Source organism: Rhinichthys klamathensis, unplaced genomic scaffold (assembly GCF_029890125.1).
Source record: "Rhinichthys klamathensis goyatoka isolate OS25496 unplaced genomic scaffold, OSU_Roscu_1.1 h1tg000737l_1, whole genome shotgun sequence".
In the NCBI taxonomy this organism is placed as follows: Eukaryota; Metazoa; Chordata; class Actinopteri; order Cypriniformes; family Leuciscidae; genus Rhinichthys; species Rhinichthys klamathensis.
The window spans coordinates 60,223-80,298 of record NW_026607149.1 but is presented as its reverse complement, the minus strand read 5'-3'; the positions used below and the strand labels follow the sequence as shown (position 1 = coordinate 80,298).

The 20,076-nt window shown below is 37.6% G+C and overlaps 1 protein-coding gene across 2 annotated transcripts; it reads right to left on the bottom strand.

Annotated features, from left to right (window-relative positions):
- Positions 1–1,000: 1,000 nt before the first annotated feature.
- nr1d2a (nuclear receptor subfamily 1, group D, member 2a) lies at positions 1,001–16,635 on the bottom strand. 2 transcript variants are annotated; one of them, XM_056242638.1, is made up of 8 exons: positions 16,559–16,635; positions 14,186–14,392; positions 13,703–13,791; positions 13,245–13,389; positions 11,624–12,090; positions 9,055–9,240; positions 3,203–3,413; positions 1,001–2,220 (listed from the first exon to the last, which is right to left on the bottom strand). In XM_056242638.1, the coding sequence occupies exons 1-8, from the start codon at positions 16,575–16,577 to the stop codon at positions 2,024–2,026; spliced, it is 1,521 nt and encodes a 506-aa protein (XP_056098613.1). In that variant the 5' UTR covers positions 16,578–16,635; the 3' UTR covers positions 1,001–2,023. The 2 variants fall into 2 exon arrangements, with proteins under 2 accessions (XP_056098613.1, XP_056098615.1); XM_056242640.1 differs by having other exon boundaries at positions 14,186–14,389; positions 16,559–16,633.
- Between the last annotated feature and the right edge of the window lie 3,441 nt (positions 16,636–20,076).

Sequence of the window (20,076 nt, the reverse complement as noted above, 5' to 3'; positions counted from 1 at the left end):
AGTCTTTGAAGGGTCGAGTCCGAGTCGAGACCGAGTCTTTGAAGGGTCGAGTCCGAGTCGAGACCGAGTATTTGAAGGGTCGAGACAGAGTCCAGACCGAGTCTTTGAAGGGTCGAGTCCGAGTCGAGACCGAGTCTTTGAAGGGTCGAGTCCGAGTCGAGACCGAGTATTTGAAGGGTCGAGTCCGAGTCCAGACAGAGTCTTTGAAGGGTCGAGACCGAGTCCAGGCCGAGTCTTTGACGGGTCGAGTCCGAGTCTTTGAAGGGTCGAGTCCGAGTCTTTGAAGGGTCGAGTCCGAGTCTTTGAAGGGTCGAGTCCGAGTCTTTGAAGGGTCGAGTCCGAGTCTTTGAAGGGTCGAGTCCGAATCGAGACCGAGTCTTTGAAGGGTCGAGTCCGAGTCGAGACCGAGTCCAGACCGAGTCTTTGAAGGGTCGAGTCCCAGTCGAGACAGAGTCCAGACCGAGTCTTTGAAGGGTCGAGTCCGAGTCGAGACCGAGTCTTTGAAGGGTCGAGTCCGAGTCGAGACCGAGTCTTTGAAGGGTCGAGACAGAGTCTTTGAAGGGTCGAGTCCGAGTCCAGACCGAGTCTTTGAAGGGTCGAGTCCGAGTCCAGACCGAGTCTTTGAAGGGTCGAGTCCGAGTCTTTGAAGGGTTGAGTCCGAGTCCAGACCGAGTCTTTGAAGGGTTGAGTCCGAGTCCAGACCGAGTCTTTGAAGGGTCGAGTCCAAGTCGAGACTGAGTCTTTGAAGGAACAAGTCCGAGACGAGTCCGAGAAAGCAGAAATCGGTCTCGAGACCGGACTCGACTACTACATACTACTTTACAGTTAGATCTCACTTGTTAACATTAGTTAATGCATCAGCTAACATTAACTAACAATGCACATGCATTTACGGTAATATATATATATATATGTAGTTGAGGTTCACAGCCCATCATGGCATTTCAGCGTCCTCTAGTGGGTAAAGATATGAAAGGCAATAAAGAGGCATGACAACAAATGACAAGTAAATATTTATTTACTTTATAATGATATATTTCAAATAGATATACACAACTATACATACTGCACTGTTATTTATAAGGAACTGAAAAACATGGACACAGCAGAGCTGAACGCGGGAGTAGTACGTAATTTCCTATTGGTTATAGGCTGAGAAATGTCCATTATTGTCAAGCTGTTTCCATATGCATAGAGTAAACCGGGAGCAGTGCATCCCAAAATAACTGGGATTTTAACATGGTTTCCCTGCTCTGCGATCATCACAGAGAAGAAAAACAAAACCCATGTCCGTAGATGTGGCAAAGAGTGATAAGGCAATCTGTACAAAGATCCATAAATAAATCCATCTCTTTCACTTGTGCACGAAGCGTACTTTTGTTCACGTCCACTATACATGTTTCCCGCTGCATAATGGAAGACTTATAACACCTCTCTGTACGTGGTCTATATAAAAACATATTTTAAAGTGACTCCTCTCCGCCCGTGCACCGTTATTATGGTGTCAGGGGAGACATAATATCCTATCTGTTCCTCGACACCTCGTGCAAAAGCATTGTCCTGTTATACAGGGTAAAACGATGCCAACATGCTGCTAGACACAGACATGCATTCAAAAATAATAATAATAATAAAATCACATCTTATATTTATATATATATATATCTACAACACATAATCAATCTTACTCTTTTGAACTAGATACGACGTAAAGCTGCTCTTATACGAATAGCCATGCGTTAGCAGCGATTGCACATAATGAAAAGACGATATGCTACAAAGGAAGAGTCTAGTGTTTTACTCAAAAAATGTGAAACGTAGACGACCTTTGCTTGTGCGTATGAGCAAATCACAATAATATCTAATATAGCTTTCAAATCATCTGAAAGTTTTTGAATGCAGCTCTTTATTCACAAAACGATCGAGTAAAAAAGCCTGTTAAATACATTCAAGAGTAGAAATGTACAGCCCAGATTGGTCAGACGGAGAGTAAAGGGAAGCACTGTTGTGTGTGTGTGTGTGTTTAAGGTTGTATTTTGAAGGCTAGCAGCTCCTCGGAGTGCATGTTATTGAGCGAGCGCAGTTCGGGAAGCTTCAGGAGGAGCTTGGTGAAGATGGCGGCCTCGTTCGAGTGGTTCTTCATGATCAGGTTCCTCAGGGCTCGGATCAGGGTCTCCTGAAGGGCCTCCACGCCACTTACATTCTCAATGGCCGATCGGTCTGCAAAGGCACGCACAAATGCTCAAGTTAGAGGAAAGTTGCATGCTTGTAACCAATATTTGTGTGCGTAAAAATAAATGATTTATAAATAGCATAAATTTATTTATTTACATAAAATTTATATTTTGGCTATAAATATTATTTGCACATTCTGAAATTAAAAATGATAAAAATTAAATTAATAGCAAAATTGTATTCTTTATTTATATTAAATGTATATTTGTGTCTGTAGATATATTTATAATTAAAAAATAAATCATTTAGAAATAATAAACTAATAGCATAATTGTATTTATTTATTTTGTCAATAAATGTATTTATACATTTACAAATAAATAATATATAAATTAATAGCAAAAAAATATTTTCTATTTACATTAAATGTATATTTTGTCTATAAATGTATTTATACATTTTAAAACAAATAATTTATAAATAAAAAATAGCAAAAATGTATTCTTTATTTACATTAATAATACATTAAAATGTGTTTATAAAAATAAAAAAATCATTTAGAAATGACAATTATTTAAAAAAATAACTTATATTAAATTCATTAAAAATAGTATTAAAAATAATTTATATTAATTTTTAATATTTCTTGATGGCCGTTCTGCAAAAGTATGCAAATGTACTTATACAACGTTTTTATAAGAATTATTAAAATTACAGTATTTTATAATTATTAAAAGCACAACCAATCTGTATCAATAAATCGTTTATTATATAACTACAGCTAAACTGTAATACCTAATACGTGTGTGCTGTGTTTGCACATAGAAATTCATGATCAAAATAAATAAATAAATAAATATAAAAAAATTATTAGTTCAAATCATTAATAAATAAATATTATTCTAAAAATAATTTATATTAATTAAAATAATCTTAATACAAAAATAAAATAGGTTAATCTATCATATTTAAAGAAACTTGTTAATAAACTGCCCGCTTCTGCTGCTCAGCTGATGTGTGTTTGTACCTGCAGACACCAGCACCACCGCCGAGAACAGGCTCATCTCCTCCTCGTTGAGCTGCAGGACTGAGAGCTTCTCGCTGAACTCAAACATGCAGCTGAGCAGCTCTCCGGCGCCCATCGAGCGCAACAGATCCACACTGTACTTCGTCCCGCTGAGGAAGGTCACTGTGCGCTCCGTCACGTCGAACAACGGCACGAAGTGGACCATCAGAACCTGAGCGGAGGGAAACAGGAGAACGTCAGGCCGGGTGAACACTCGATTTATAATAATCCTTTATGATTGTTCCATGTCAAACATGATCATCGCTGTAAGCCATGTCACACTGTAAGATCTCAGATGTCATTAATGTCACACTGTAAGATCTCAGATGTCATTAATGTCACACTGTAAGATCTCAGATGTCATTAATGTCACACTGTAAGATCTCAGATATCATTAATGTCACACTGTAAGATCGCAGATATCATATGTCACACTGTAAGATCTCAGATATCATTAATGTCACACTGTAAGATCTCAGATATCATTAATGTCACACTGTAAGATCTCAGATATCATTAATGTCACACTGTAAGATCCCAGATGTCATTAATGTCACACTGTAAGATCTCAGATGTCATTAATGTCACACTGTAAGATCTCAGATATCATTAATGTCACACTGTAAGATCTCAGATATCATTAATGTCACACTGTAAGATCTCAGATATCATTAATGTCACTGTAAGATCTCAGATATCATTAATGTCACACTGTAAGATCTCAGATATCATTAATGTCACACTGTAAGATCTCAGATATCATTAATGTCACACTGTAAGATCTCAGATGTCATTAATGTCACACTGTAAGATCTCAGATGTCATTAATGTCACACTGTAAGATCTCAGATGTCATTAATGTCACACTGTAAGATCTCAGATGTCATTAATGTCACACTGTAAGATCGCAGATATCATTAATGTCACACTGTAAGATCTCAGATGTCATTAATGTCACACTGTAAGATCTCAGATATCATTAATGTCACACTGTAAGATCGCAGATATCATTAATGTCACACTGTAAGATCTCAGATGTCATTAATGTCACACTGTAAGATCTCAGATATCATTAATGTCACTGTAAGATCTCAGATGTCATTAATGTCACACGATAAGATCTCAGATGTCATTAATGTCACACTGTAAGATCTCAGATGTCATTAATGTCACACTGTAAGATCTCAGATGTCATTAATGTCACACTGTAAGATCTCAGATATCATTAATGTCACTAAGATCTCAGATATCATTAATGTCACTAAGATCTCAGATATCATTAATGTCACACTGTAAGATCTCAGATGTCATTAATGTCACACTGTAAGATCTCAGATGTCATTAATGTCACACTGTAAGATCGCAGATATCATATGTCACACTGTAAGATCTCAGATATCATTAATGTCACACTGTAAGATCTCAGATATCATTAATGTCACTGTAAGATCTCAGATATCATTAATGTCACACTGTAAGATCTCAGATGTCATTAATGTCACACTGTAAGATCTCAGATGTCATTAATGTCACTGTAAGATCTCAGATGTCATTAATGTCACACTGTAAGATCTCAGATATCATTAATGTCACACTGTAAGATCTCAGATGTCATTAATGTCACACTGTAAGATCTCAGATGTCATTAATGTCACACTGTAAGATCTCAGATGTCATTAATGTCACACTGTAAGATCTCAGATATCATTAATGTCACTGTAAGATCTCAGATGTCATTAATGTCACACTGTAAGATCTCAGATGTCATTAATGTCACACTGTAAGATCTCAGATGTCATTAATGTCACTGTAAGATCTCAGATGTCATTAATGTCACACTGTAAGATCTCAGATATCATTAATGTCACACTGTAAGATCTCAGATGTCATTAATGTCACACTGTAAGATCTCAGATGTCATTAATGTCACACTGTAAGATCTCAGATGTCATTAATGTCACACTGTCAGATCTCAGATATCATTAATGTCACACTGTAAGATCTCAGATGTCATTAATGTCACACTGTAAGATCTCAGATATCATTAATGTCACTGTAAGATCTCATATGTCATTAATGTCACACTGTAAGATCTCAGATATCATTAATGCCACACTGTAAGATCTCAGATGTCATTAATGCCACACTGTAAGATCTCAGATGTCATTAATGTCACACTGTAAGATCTCAGATGTCATTAATGTCACACTGTAAGATCTCAGATGTCATTAATGTCACACTGTAAGATCTCAGATATCATTAATGTCACACTGTAAGATCTCAGATGTCATTAATGTCACACTGTAAGATCTCAGATATCATTAATGTCACTGTAAGATCTCAGATGTCATTAATGTCACACTGTAAGATCTCAGATGTCATTAATGTCACACTGTAAGATCTCAGATATCATTAATGTCACACTGTAAGATCTCAGATGTCATTAATGTCACACTGTAAGATCTCAGATATCATTAATGTCACACTGTAAGATCTCAGTTGTCATTAATGTCACACTGTAAGATCTCAGTTGTCATTAATGTCACACTGTAAGATCTCAGATGTCATTAATGTCACACTGTAAGATCTCAGTTGTCATTAATGTCACACTGTAAGATCTCAGTTGTCATTAATGTCACACTGTAAGATCTCAGTTGTCATTAATGTCACACTGTAAGATCTCAGATATCATTAATGTCACACTGTAAGATCTCAGATGTCATTAATGTCACACTGTAAGATCTCAGATATCATTAATGTCACACTGTAAGATCTCAGTTGTCATTAATGTCACACTGTAAGATCTCAGTTGTCATTAATGTCACACTGTAAGATCTCAGATATCATTAATGTCACACTGTAAGATCTCAGTTGTCATTAATGTCACACTGTAAGATCTCAGATATCATTAATGTCACACTGTAAGATCTCAGATGTCATTAATGTCACACTGTAAGATCTCAGATATCATTAATGTCACACTGTAAGATCTCAGTTGTCATTAATGTCACACTGTAAGATCTCAGTTGTCATTAATGTCACACTGTAAGATCTCAGATGTCATTAATGTCACTGTAAGATCTCAGATGTCATTAATGTCACACTGTAAGATCTCAGATGTCATTAATGTCACTGTAAGATCTCAGATGTCATTAATGTCACACTGTAAGATCTCAGTTGTCATTAATGTCACACTGTAAGATCTCAGATATCATTAATGTCACACTGTAAGATCTCAGTTGTCATTAATGTCACACTGTAAGATCTCAGATATCATTAATGTCACACTGTAAGATCTCAGATGTCATTAATGTCACACTGTAAGATCTCAGATATCATTAATGTCACACTGTAAGATCTCAGTTGTCATTAATGTCACACTGTAAGATCTCAGTTGTCATTAATGTCACACTGTAAGATCTCAGATGTCATTAATGTCACTGTAAGATCTCAGATGTCATTAATGTCACACTGTAAGATCTCAGTTGTCATTAATGTCACACTGTAAGATCTCAGATGTCATTAATGTCACTGTAAGATCTCAGATGTCATTAATGTCACACTGTAAGATCTCAGATGTCATTAATGTCACACTGTAAGATCTCAGATATCATTAATGTCACACTGTAAGATCTCAGATGTCATTAATGTCACACTGTAAGATCTCAGATATCATTAATGTCACACTGTAAGATCTCAGTTGTCATTAATGTCACACTGTAAGATCTCAGATATCATTAATGTCACACTGTAAGATCTCAGATATCATTAATGTCACACTGTAAGATCTCAGTTGTCATTAATGTCACACTGTAAGATCTCAGATATCATTAATGTCACACTGTAAGATCTCAGTTGTCATTAATGTCACACTGTAAGATCTCAGATGTCATTAATGTCACTGTAAGATCTCAGATGTCATTAATGTCACACTGTAAGATCTCAGATGTCATTAATGTCACTGTAAGATCTCAGATGTCATTAATGTCACACTGTAAGATCTCAGTTGTCATTAATGTCACACTGTAAGATCTCAGATATCATTAATGTCACACTGTAAGATCTCAGTTGTCATTAATGTCACACTGTAAGATCTCAGATATCATTAATGTCACACTGTAAGATCTCAGATGTCATTAATGTCACACTGTAAGATCTCAGATATCATTAATGTCACACTGTAAGATCTCAGTTGTCATTAATGTCACACTGTAAGATCTCAGTTGTCATTAATGTCACACTGTAAGATCTCAGATGTCATTAATGTCACTGTAAGATCTCAGATGTCATTAATGTCACACTGTAAGATCTCAGTTGTCATTAATGTCACACTGTAAGATCTCAGATGTCATTAATGTCACTGTAAGATCTCAGATGTCATTAATGTCACACTGTAAGATCTCAGATGTCATTAATGTCACACTGTAAGATCTCAGATATCATTAATGTCACACTGTAAGATCTCAGATGTCATTAATGTCACACTGTAAGATCTCAGATATCATTAATGTCACACTGTAAGATCTCAGTTGTCATTAATGTCACACTGTAAGATCTCAGTTGTCATTAATGTCACACTGTAAGATCTCAGATGTCATTAATGTCACACTGTAAGATCTCAGTTGTCATTAATGTCACACTGTAAGATCTCAGTTGTCATTAATGTCACACTGTAAGATCTCAGTTGTCATTAATGTCACACTGTAAGATCTCAGATATCATTAATGTCACACTGTAAGATCTCAGATGTCATTAATGTCACACTGTAAGATCTCAGATATCATTAATGTCACACTGTAAGATCTCAGTTGTCATTAATGTCACACTGTAAGATCTCAGTTGTCATTAATGTCACACTGTAAGATCTCAGATATCATTAATGTCACACTGTAAGATCTCAGTTGTCATTAATGTCACACTGTAAGATCTCAGATATCATTAATGTCACACTGTAAGATCTCAGATGTCATTAATGTCACACTGTAAGATCTCAGATATCATTAATGTCACACTGTAAGATCTCAGTTGTCATTAATGTCACACTGTAAGATCTCAGTTGTCATTAATGTCACACTGTAAGATCTCAGATGTCATTAATGTCACTGTAAGATCTCAGATGTCATTAATGTCACACTGTAAGATCTCAGATGTCATTAATGTCACTGTAAGATCTCAGATGTCATTAATGTCACACTGTAAGATCTCAGTTGTCATTAATGTCACACTGTAAGATCTCAGATATCATTAATGTCACACTGTAAGATCTCAGTTGTCATTAATGTCACACTGTAAGATCTCAGATGTCATTAATGTCACTGTAAGATCTCAGTTGTCATTAATGTCACACTGTAAGATCTCAGATGTCATTAATGTCACTGTAAGATCTCAGATGTCATTAATGTCACACTGTAAGATCATCCGTATTTTACATCATAAATCAATGACACGTTCGGTGACGGTGAGCTGCACGCGGGATTTATACGGTGGCTACAAAGAAATCTCTAACGTTTATTTTGGTCACGGCTTGTCTTGAAAAACGAAAACAATTTGACGGTCGTCGTAGGATAAGTCACACTGTAGGACTGAGAGTCAAATCTTCTGACTAACAGAATTTTGTCTGAGGTCAAATTTTATCTCAACCGTCATTAATCGGCTGTCGGTGAACATGTCAAACTAACGATCGATGAATTCAGATTTTAGCCTAGGATCAGAGGAATCAAATCGAGTCCAAAATCGCACAGTGTGAACCGGCTTTAGAAGTCTGATGGACAGATTGTGCTGACTGAAATGCGTCGGGACTCGTGTTGCCTCACCTCGAATGTTCCCGCCTTGAGGAGGTTAACCTGGTCGTGTTGGGAGAGCTCCTGGAAGCCAGGGATCCGCTTGGCAAATTCCACGACTTCTCGTACAGCAGGAATGAAACTCTTGGAGAAATCTTCCCAGATCTCATGACCAGGCTTGCAGGGGTCGACGAAGGGGGAGACGCTCATGGGACACACCTGAGAGAAGACCAACAGAGTCAAATTAGACAAGAATCACTTTAGTGCTAAAATGGCTCTGTTTCTATTGTGCTGGGAATCATTGGTGTGCTATTGGCTGAAAGATATCAAGCATAGCGTCAGTTCTGGCAGGTCACGCTAGTCAAGCTCGCATCAGCTGATCCACATCTACCTATAGGAATACAACGCCTCTCACTGTATACATATATAAACTCCTTCAGTGTTATCAGCAGATATCGTGTTTCTCAGGAGCGCATTACCCTCCTCCCTCCCCAGCTCCTCCTCTCGTTAGTAAATTCTTGCTTATGTTGTACTTTAAAATCTTGAATTAATGATATCTGCATACATTCATGTTGGTTCTGTTCTGTTTACCCTAAGGCCGTGTGTCCACCAAAGCGTTTTTTTAACGCGCCTGGCGTATTTTTTCAATTGTTTTCAATGGGAGCGCAACGTTTTCTAAACGCCATGAGCGTAACGAGGCGCTGAGCGTTTTTTTCACGCTAAAGCGCCCGGCGTTTTTTACAGGTCGCCGAGAGTTGAAGAATGTTCAACTTTGGGTAAAACGCAGCGCTCATCACTGTCACTTTTTACCCAGCCGTCCAATCACAGTGGAGGAGGGGCGGGGCTAATACCACACCGACCAACTGTCACAACATTCTTTCTGTACAACGAAATCAACCAGCAGAGCTAACCCAACAAAATGGATGTATTTTTAGTATAAAACAAATGATCTGCGAAATCAATTACAATCAGTTATAAACATTCTCAAGCGCCCAAACTAGGCGTTTTCAGCTGGCCAAAAAAGCTTTGGTGGACACACGGCCTAAGGGGGGTTATCGCTGCTCTTAGCCATGCTAGGCTACATGGATGCGCAGGGAGTTCTCGCCCAGAACACAACCATAACGTCAATCCAAACTGTATGCTAATTGTCAATCGTATTTGACGATAGTGGTCCTGACAGAAACACTCTTTTGGCAAAGCTCTAAGACAGTGGCTGTTTCTCAATATGTTCTTGCGCGATCTTGCGTCCTTGTGTTCTCGCTCTACGTCATCATCAACCGTTGAAGTTCAATTGCAATACTCAAGTATGCAAGTACAGAGGACACATGAAAGTGCCTAGATATGTTCTTGATATCGAGGATGCATCGAATGTAGACTTGAGAGAATCGAACCGTTAAAAATCCCAGAAGACACTGCGGGCGTAAGCTGACCTGTAACCTTTAAACTTCTCGGTTCACACTTAAGAGATTCGAAATACTTGACAGCTCGTGAAAGTACTAGACATTTGCCTGTCTCTTTTGCTTAATTTTAGACCTTAAGAAAGCGGCAGTATTTTTTTTGGCATATTAAAAAGAATCGTTTGAACATTGACAAAGCATAGGTAACACACAGGTTACTCATTTTCATAAATGCACACGGTAATATAAAAAAAGATATAAACTTACATGAAAACAATGTCTATAATAATATGAAAGAAATAGGTTGTGATATTTGTTTGTGATGTTATATTTATTGCGCTTTGGTCATTAATCGCTATTCGTTATTAATCGCTAAATGTGTTCTTCGCAGAGAATGCAATCCCATAATGCATTGTGTCGAGCTTGAATTTTTTTTACATTTATGAATGCATTAGCAGACGCTTTTATCCAAAGTGACTTACAAGAGGAACAAAAGCACCAGGCGAATAAGCTTAGTGCCGACGATCAAATAAATACTTAACCTGTGCTAATTGAAAGCAAACAAGTTGAAAAATATTGAATCCAGTATTTGATGATAATATAGCACAATGAACAATTTACAAGCAATGAGGATTTTCAACACAGCACAAGATGTTAAGAAAAACTGTTTTTAACTGTCCAGTGACCGTAGCACACGTGTGGTTTTGTTTACAAATTTTGGTTAAAAAAAATCAACATTGTATTTGGTCCGGACCAAAGCAAGTGAACTAGCGGACTTTCCTGGTGTGACAATAGTTAACAATATCACCACTGATCCTACGTTATTATTGCTAATATTGATGTATAAACAGCCAATGTCACTAACCAGATGTCCTCTGTTTCCTCATACCAATTTAGCTCAACCAATTACCAAGCAATGCTTAATTTTGTTCAGTCTTTGGTGTAAAAAGCTAACATTAGCAATTAAAGAAAAAACACTTCAGCAAAACATGATCAGCTCAAAGTGTCTGAATAATTTTTAGTCCCAAATTTTAATACATTTTACTGGTAGTCACTGTATGAAGAATTTTTGGGTATATGTCACGGTTTACTTTATTTTGCTATCCTCACTTACATACATTAACTATAGTGTCCTGCACACACTAGTAAAAATATTTAAAACATAATTTTAGGTTTGACTGTATAGACAGCAGAAGGCCACTAACCAGATGTCGTCTGTTTCCCCCCGTCTGGAGTTTGTTCATGTTGTTCCCGTGGAAAGGCAAGTTTTCCGGCTGACGAATGCAAGGGCTCTGAACGCACGGCTGGGTCACATGATACGCCGTCACATGTTCCCTGTACGATCCAGGCGTTTCGGAGCCGGATGAGCTGAACATGAACAGATCCTTACGGGGAACGAGTCCGTTGCTCACCGAATCCTCCTCTCCGCTGTCCGAGGAACATGACGAGGCCGTGTCCATGGGAGCGCTCGACTCCGAGTCCCGGGACAGATCCGACGAGGACCGAGGAGAGGCCGGCGGAGACAGGGAAGAGGAGCTGCTGGTCTCGATGGGACACGGGACGTGAAGCATGTGCTGAAGCTGACTGTTGTTCATCATGTTATTCATGGCCGTCTGCATCTCCAGGAGCATCCGCTGCTTCTCCCGCTTCGGGATGCGTCCGAATCGCACAGCTGAAAAACAATCGCACAGATTGTTTACTGAATTATGCCTTTTTGCATGTTCAACTTATTAGTGTGTGAGTTATTCTCTATATCAGTGTTTCTGAACTCCCTGAAACGCCTCCATTGTAGTCTTGAGTTTCTTCTGGGAACGAACACGTCACAATATTCCTCATTTAAATAATTCATACGCGGAATAAAGGGGCGGGGCCTGGTTGAGTTAGTTAGTAGTGTGTTAAAACCATAGACTGTAAAGAAATATGGACGTAGAGTCTGTGACGTCACCCGTAGTGTTTCTAAAGAGCATTTTTGAGCCCAAAGTGGGCGGAGCCGGCCGTTGCCATCTTGGCAGCGTCACTCCCGGATAAACGAAAATGGGCAGAGGCGGATTAGCTGAGGTGACGTGACGCTAACAGACGGCTAGTAGTGACATCAGCGGCAATCCAGCTGTCACTCAAGTGACCACGCCCATAATTATGCAGAACTTTAAGGCTTAATATAATTTAAACAAATGAGTTATAAAATAATTCACCCCCCTCACAGTCGTCATGAAGGGCTAAATTAGCTATATAGACCAAAACCGCTTTTTGCACCAGGCTGCAAACATATATTTTTCTGCTGTAAAGTTGTGCATATTAACATGCGGGTCTATGGGATTGAGTCTCTTTTGCATCTAGTGGCCAGTTGATGAACTGCAGTTTAAGTCACTTCCGTGTTGGATTCAAGAGAGAGACCGGGAGGTTACCGCTTGCTGGTTATGGTAAGGGGCGGGACATTTCCCAAACACACTCGAAGTGCTCGACCAATCACAACACACTGCTCCAGCCGACCAATCAGAGCACAGTGTGCTTTTCAGAAGGAGGGGCTTCATAGAGACAGGAACTAAACAGAGCGTTACTGACAGACTGGGAAGAGAGGAGCCGCAACAATGGAGAATATGGAGAATAATCAACTTTCAAGCAGGAAAACCTGTTCTAGTAGAGCCCAAAAACAACATCAAGACTTTGAAAAGGGCAGAATAGGTCCTCTTTAAGAGTCAATGCTTCCAGTTCTTCCCCGTTTAACTATTCTTCTGCTTGACTAGTACAAAAGTAGTTGTGCAAGTCCTAATGTCAACATCACAGAAGCTTGAGCTCATAAGGGAGAAGAATATGCTTGAAACTCACCGTCTCGCGACATCCCGACAGATAAACACTTCTTGAAGCGGCACTGCTGGCAGCGGTTGCGGTTTATCCGCACAATAGTGCAGCTCTCCGTCTTCAGGCATTTCTTGTACTGAATGTTCTGCTGGATGCTTCTTCTGAAGAAACCCTGTAAAAACAATCAGCGCAATTATTCCCTAGCAGTGCTTAGTTTTATTTATATACTAAATAACAACTCCAAGTATTTTATACCTGGAGATATTACGGGTCTGTTCCAAATACTATAAAGTAAATCAAGTTTGACTTGACTTGATTTGAAAGTATGCATGCAGTGCTGCTCTAGAATTTGGCTAAAAGATTCGTTTTCACATTGTGGTCGTGCCAATGATGCCTTAAAATGCGCCATTACCTGTACATGAGCAGATCACTGTTTTGGAACGGACTCAAACTGTTAGCTGATCCTGAGAGAAGTGTGTCCTTACCTTGCAGCCTTCGCAGGCATGAACGCCGTAGTGGAAGCCTGAGGCCACGTCTCCACACACTTTACACAGTAACACCATTCCATTGAGCTCTGGAAAATATGCATGTAAGAGAAAGAGTCAAATCAAGTGCACAAAAACATGCACGAATTGATTTCAAATATGCATTTCCTTATTGTTTGTGCTTGGTTACATGAAAATTGGTTATGCTGGATCTTAAATTCGATAATCTTGCGTTTGTTTTATTGTAATGCTTAATGAAGGTCATGGGACTGAAACATTGCTAAATAAATTTTTTGCAAGATGGGATAGTGTGTGTTCTAGTTTATTGATACGCACCTATCAATTATTTGCAGATGTGCTAGGTCAATTGTTTATTGACTAGATTACAATTATTGACTAGATAAAAAAATGCAATGCAATCTCAAAATGGCTATAGAATCCCATATAAAGCTGATTCAGCACTTCTTCTTGTATGTAACTCACTGGTGATGCTGCTCTTGGCGGCGAGGCTCTTGTCGCGTGGGTGAAGGCGTTTCGACAGCAGGCCAGCGCTGGGCAGGTCTGGGATACGGCTCGGTTTACTGGGCAGAGGAGGGGAGGATGATGGGGATTGGCTGTTTGAGCTGTCACTCATGCAGGACTCAAGGCTGGAGGCGGAGCTTGAGGAGCAAACGTAGGCTATCACGCCTCCTTGAGAAAAAAACAAAAAGTGTTTTAAGAGTACTTTAAGACAAAATGATGCACAGTACTAAACATGCACAAATTGATATACAAATATGCATTTCCTAGATTTAAAAAAATGAAAGATTGGAATTTTTCTTTTTTTAAATGCAAAAAAGCTGATATTATTTCCCATTGTTTTTGTTTTTTTGTTCTACTGGTCTAATAATGAATCTAATAATGTTCTTATTTTTATGGAATCTTGTTTCTGCCTCTAATAAAAAGGTAATTACTACTTTACATCTTGAAATTCTAACTTTATTTCTCAGAATTCTGAGATTACGTATTGGAATTCTAATTTTATTTCTCAGAATTCTGAGATTACATCTTAGAGTTCTGACTTTTTGTTTCCGCCACGGAATAAAAAAATAAAAAGGTTTAAAAAGTACTTCATATTACAACTTTATCACAACTTGGACTGTTCTCCAAATTGCAAGTTAATATCACAATTCTGAGTTTATTAAGCTTTTTTTTTCTGTGAACAAAAACGTTAAATTGTGAGATAAAAAGCTGCAGTTACCTTTTTAATTTTTTATTCTGTGGCGGAAAATGAGCTTATTATAATAAAAACAAATATAATACAGGCAAAAAACAAAAGCACATCAATCCCACTACAAATGAAGATGTACTGAAACTGTTATACTCGTGATACAGTTTGACCTGCTTCATTGCATTTCATTCGCATATTGTATAACTGCGTTATGTAAACTAACATCAATGGATCCATGCTATGGAGAAATCACAAAAAAATATGCTTGCATGACTTTTTAAAATTATTATATTAATTATATATTTATATAATCTTATAATGTTCCCATGTTGGATGAACTTCCCTATTTTAGACAGTTCATGATGACCCAGTTTTAAATGAATGAAACTGCAAAGCATTGTTTAATTACACTATATAGACTGTAGCACTAGTACCATGGTTAAATGAATATGGTATGAGTATCATGGCATATCAAAAGAACAATTTGATACCATCAATGCATTTTTATTGGGTAAAGCAGTCCAAGATGTACACTACATTTATGCATATAGCCTATATATTCATAAACGTGTGCATACATGGATTTAACCGGCTGTGCCTCCACAAACACAGAGTAAAAATGTGCTGGAGATTTTTAAAAGGACATGGTAGGTAGCCTAAATGATTGCTCAACCCTTATTTTCTCAGACCCACCCACACGTGGACCTCTCGTGTTTTGTACGGGAAGAATAACTAGGTCACTAGCTGTCTACTGCCTCCCTCACGTGGTACTGCAGAGTCTCGCGTCAGGGCAGTGTGCTAAATTATGCAACCGCCTGCTTTCGACCAATCAGGGGTTACGTATCGGGCGTCACGACCAATCAGCGGCCGAGCCTCGTCTCCTCGTACACACATGCACATGACTGAGCCATGTGAGCTCGAGCCTTCTAGTACTTCGAGTACTGAGTGCGCGTGACGTCACGGGCACTCCTAACCCACATACACTGTTTGACGTGCACTACGTTGCAGCAATGCAATGCAAGCAATGGAAAGCATGTCAAAGGCGCTTTAAATCACAAAATAAAATAGAATAGTGCACACATCTACTTTGTGATACCGTAAAAGAGGTTTAAAGCTTCACTAATAAGTCAGAGGGAAGATATTACAATATATTTTTTACACATAAATCAGTAAAGATATGCACAACAGAATGAGGGTTAAATGTAGATTTAACAATAAATGCAATTTATTAACTTCTTAATCAAACATCAACAGAAACGCATACTATTATGCACACATAATAAAGATGACAAATAAGATTTTTAATTAAAAATATATATTTTTTTATCAAGATTTATATAGGGATTTCGCTCAAAACAGCTATTTGCTAAAACATTTGAGAGGAACTAAATCTATCTAACATGCCCGTGTCTAGAATTCACTAGAAATAAATGCTTATTCCTTAATACTTGCCGGTTTTTCCATGACAGTGGAAATCTTGTATGCTATTATCAAAATATCATCTCATGATACCATCACTGTTGTAATTGTAAACATTTCCTTTCTTCAAATAACAGGAGTAGCCTGATTTTCCTTATCATGCTAAACACATAAAAACATGAATTAAAAACATAATAATTACAAGCAATAATAATGACACGTCTTACCTTGCTTTGTTGATTGCATGTTTTCAGTCTTCAGGCTCTTGATATCTATAATTCTGCCTGTCAGTAGTCTAATAATTCCCGATGTGTAACTCGAGCAGGTCAGATCCAGTGTTTGTTCAGATCCTTCAGTGTTTCATCTGTTCTCTCGAGCGTTCGACTCACAATGGAACGAAAGGAACTCCCAGGTCTCGCACGAGCGCTCAGAACTCAATGTTCTCGAGCTGGTGTTTCCGTCACTGGCTCCGCCCCTTTAACCCAGTGACACACTTTCACCCGTCCAGAGGCGAAACCCGCGTATGGCAAGCCGTTTTAGCTTTTATTCTTTACCAGGGTATGAATTCAACAATTTTTATTAGTTAAAATGCCAATCTTGATATCAGGAATTGCATTTCCACTATAGAAAAATGTTAATTCTTGATATCAACAATGACGCCATCGCTCGAAGAACTACGAATTCGTAATTATAGTAATTACTATAACGAAGAAAACTGATATCTGTAATTGTATTGTCACCATAGGCCGCCATTCAAATTCAATTGTTGATAATCATCAAGAATTGATTTCTTATTAGTTGAAATTCCAATTTCACATATCCGAAATAGTAAAAATCATATATTTTTTAGATATCAATGATTGTGTGGTTTATAGTGCAAAAGTCTGTTCTTGATATCAACAATTGAATTGCTACAAGTAAACATGTTCATTTTTTATTAAAAATGCTGGGTTGTTGTAACCCAACTTTGGGTCAAATATGGACAAACCCAGCCGTTGGGTTACATTTTTTAATTACATTTTTAACCCAACGTTTGGGTTTGTCCATATTTGACCCAAAGTTGGGTTACAACAACCCAGCATTTTTAGAGTGATGAACGTGATCGACATGAAATCAAAATTGACATTATTTTAACGTTGTATTGCGATGTTTATTATAAATTATCCATGCACATCATTATTGTTTTAAATTCGAATCAGAATAACAGCATCATCTCTTCTCTTCTCTGATGACGAGGGCGGGGCAACCTGTCAATCACATGAGATCCACCAATAGCAAACCACAACCATCCAATCGCCCAACATTTGTTCTTGTTTGAGAAGCATTTCACTCGATAAACGGCACAGAAGGGAAGACAAGTTTTTATTCATTAACACACAAGAATTACATTAATATATTACATTTTAAAATCCCATTGTAGTCAATAATTCAAACCGTGTTTTTAAGGTTCACTGCAGTTTTGGAAGAAAATACTCAGCAATGGTGTTGACTTATGAATTTGTACATGGGTTGTCTTAAAAACACCACATATACATATAAACAACATTAAAAACTCGTTTTTCACTATAACTTTACCCATAAAATGCCATATATCTTGTTTTCCTTCGGTACATTTATTCAGCTAAGCTCAACTACACTTTTTTCACTGCCAGGACAAATACATGAGCCATGACAGAATCATAAAATATGGGTTTGATGGTTATGCAACATGGTCATGAATCTGGTTGGTTATTTCCAAAACAATAACCTGATTTAACAAGCTCAGCGTCTGTTATAAGTCACATAATGTACCGTACACCACAGCCTGAACATTTTTTTTCTAATCAGATCCCTGTTTGGAAGAACTCTAGGACACGACGTCCTGTACTCTACAAACCCAGAGGAGAAGGTGTGGTTAAATGCACCAGATGAACAGCTAAAAATAACCATTTGGTAAAGTAGGTCTATTGCGTACCATTTCACCATAACCCATGAATTATTAACCAGATCTTGATCTATATCTCAGATAATTGACTGCATTAATCCACATATCTCAGGCTGCAGTGAGATACCATACAGAGCATGGGTTATCCATACACGCTAGATATGTTTAAATATACTTCTCATTTTGATTTCTCATTTCCATCAGATACAGCACAATAAACAGAGTCATCCACTGACATCTAGTGGACAGGCTAGATCTCTACAGTCTTCCTTACATGGGCGAATCAATGGAAAACAGGTGACTTGAAGTTCTCAGAAGCTGGTGTTATCATGACCCTGGGTTGTTTGAACGGGTCATCTGGTTTAAATGTGATTTCAGAGAAGCCGTCGGGATCACAGATATTACTGCTCTATTATTAGATCATGATAACGTTTAATAAGCAGCATACACATGATTGGAATCATAATGATTATTAAATACATGTTGATAATCATACACTGGAATCTAAATGTCTGAGACTATATTAAAACAAGATGTGATTTTCTCCCCTTCAAATCTGGAAGTTTTAGGATTTTGGAAACGTTAGGACAAAGAATGGTTCCGATGTAAAATAAATAATACATGTTTAAGATTCTCTGCAACAGGTCATTCATCAAATGTAAGTAAATTAGTTAAATTTATCATCTTACTGTTCTTCCTTCAAGAGAATGAAATGTAATCAGTGTTATTTTATATTAGGCTATATCATGTATTAATATTTTGAGTAAGGTTTTATTTTATATTAATTTTAAATTAAGTTTTAGTAGGCTAATTCTGTAATGTGCTTTTGTCAATTTTGATCCTTTTTTATATTTTCATATAATTATTATTTTTTATTTCCATTTCAGTTTTAAGTAATTTTAGTATACTTCAACTCAAGCTTATTCACATAGGGTTAAGGAAAGATGAGTAAATAATCGCATAATTTTCATTTTTGGGTGAACTGTTCCTTTAAGACAGCTGGCCGTGACACTGGACTGACCTGGATCAACCTGAGTAAATGAGTTTGACATTTTATTATTTGGGGTGTGAAATTAGCAATGATTGACCAACCTTTTGGCATTTGTGGTGAGAATGTCTTGCTCATCATTATAGTCTCCAACAGCAGATAGATGTAATGTGTGTGAAAGGTTAGTTTGTAGAACAGACAAGAAACTTCGGTCACCATCATATGATTCTACATAGTAAATGAACTGTGAACTCCTGACTAACATAAAAAACCAATCGGAAAATTTCCAAATTTTACCACTGTGGATCAGACATAATGACATTGTATGATTTATTAACAATGTTGGTTGATGTGGGCTGAGATCATACGATTGTTACCTAGGTTAACTTAATTGTTGTTTATTAAACGACGAGACACTCGATCACCTATCGTGATTTCACAAGTAGCCTACGGGTGTTCTGCTTAGGCACCATTTTGTGGTCAAAATCATAGTAATGGAATACACCAATGTAAAATAAATAGTAACATTTATTAATAATAATAAGAAACAATATTCGCTAATGAACAGTATTCGTATAAAAAGTGGGCTTTTTATGGTTACTAAGCAACGTGGCAGCGGCTCATTAAAACGCGCGCAGTCACAGGTGTTCATCCAATCAGAATTTAGAGCGGGAACTGTGGGTTTTAAATGTTGCGTTTTAGCAAAACCTCGACTAGTTTGGTGTGGTTAATATAATATACCGTTAGAAAACTTCCTTCCATAACCGTTTTAATGACATCTCTTCAGTGCCTTTGCCTCGTGAGAGTGACTTTTGCTGGAAAGAAGACAAACA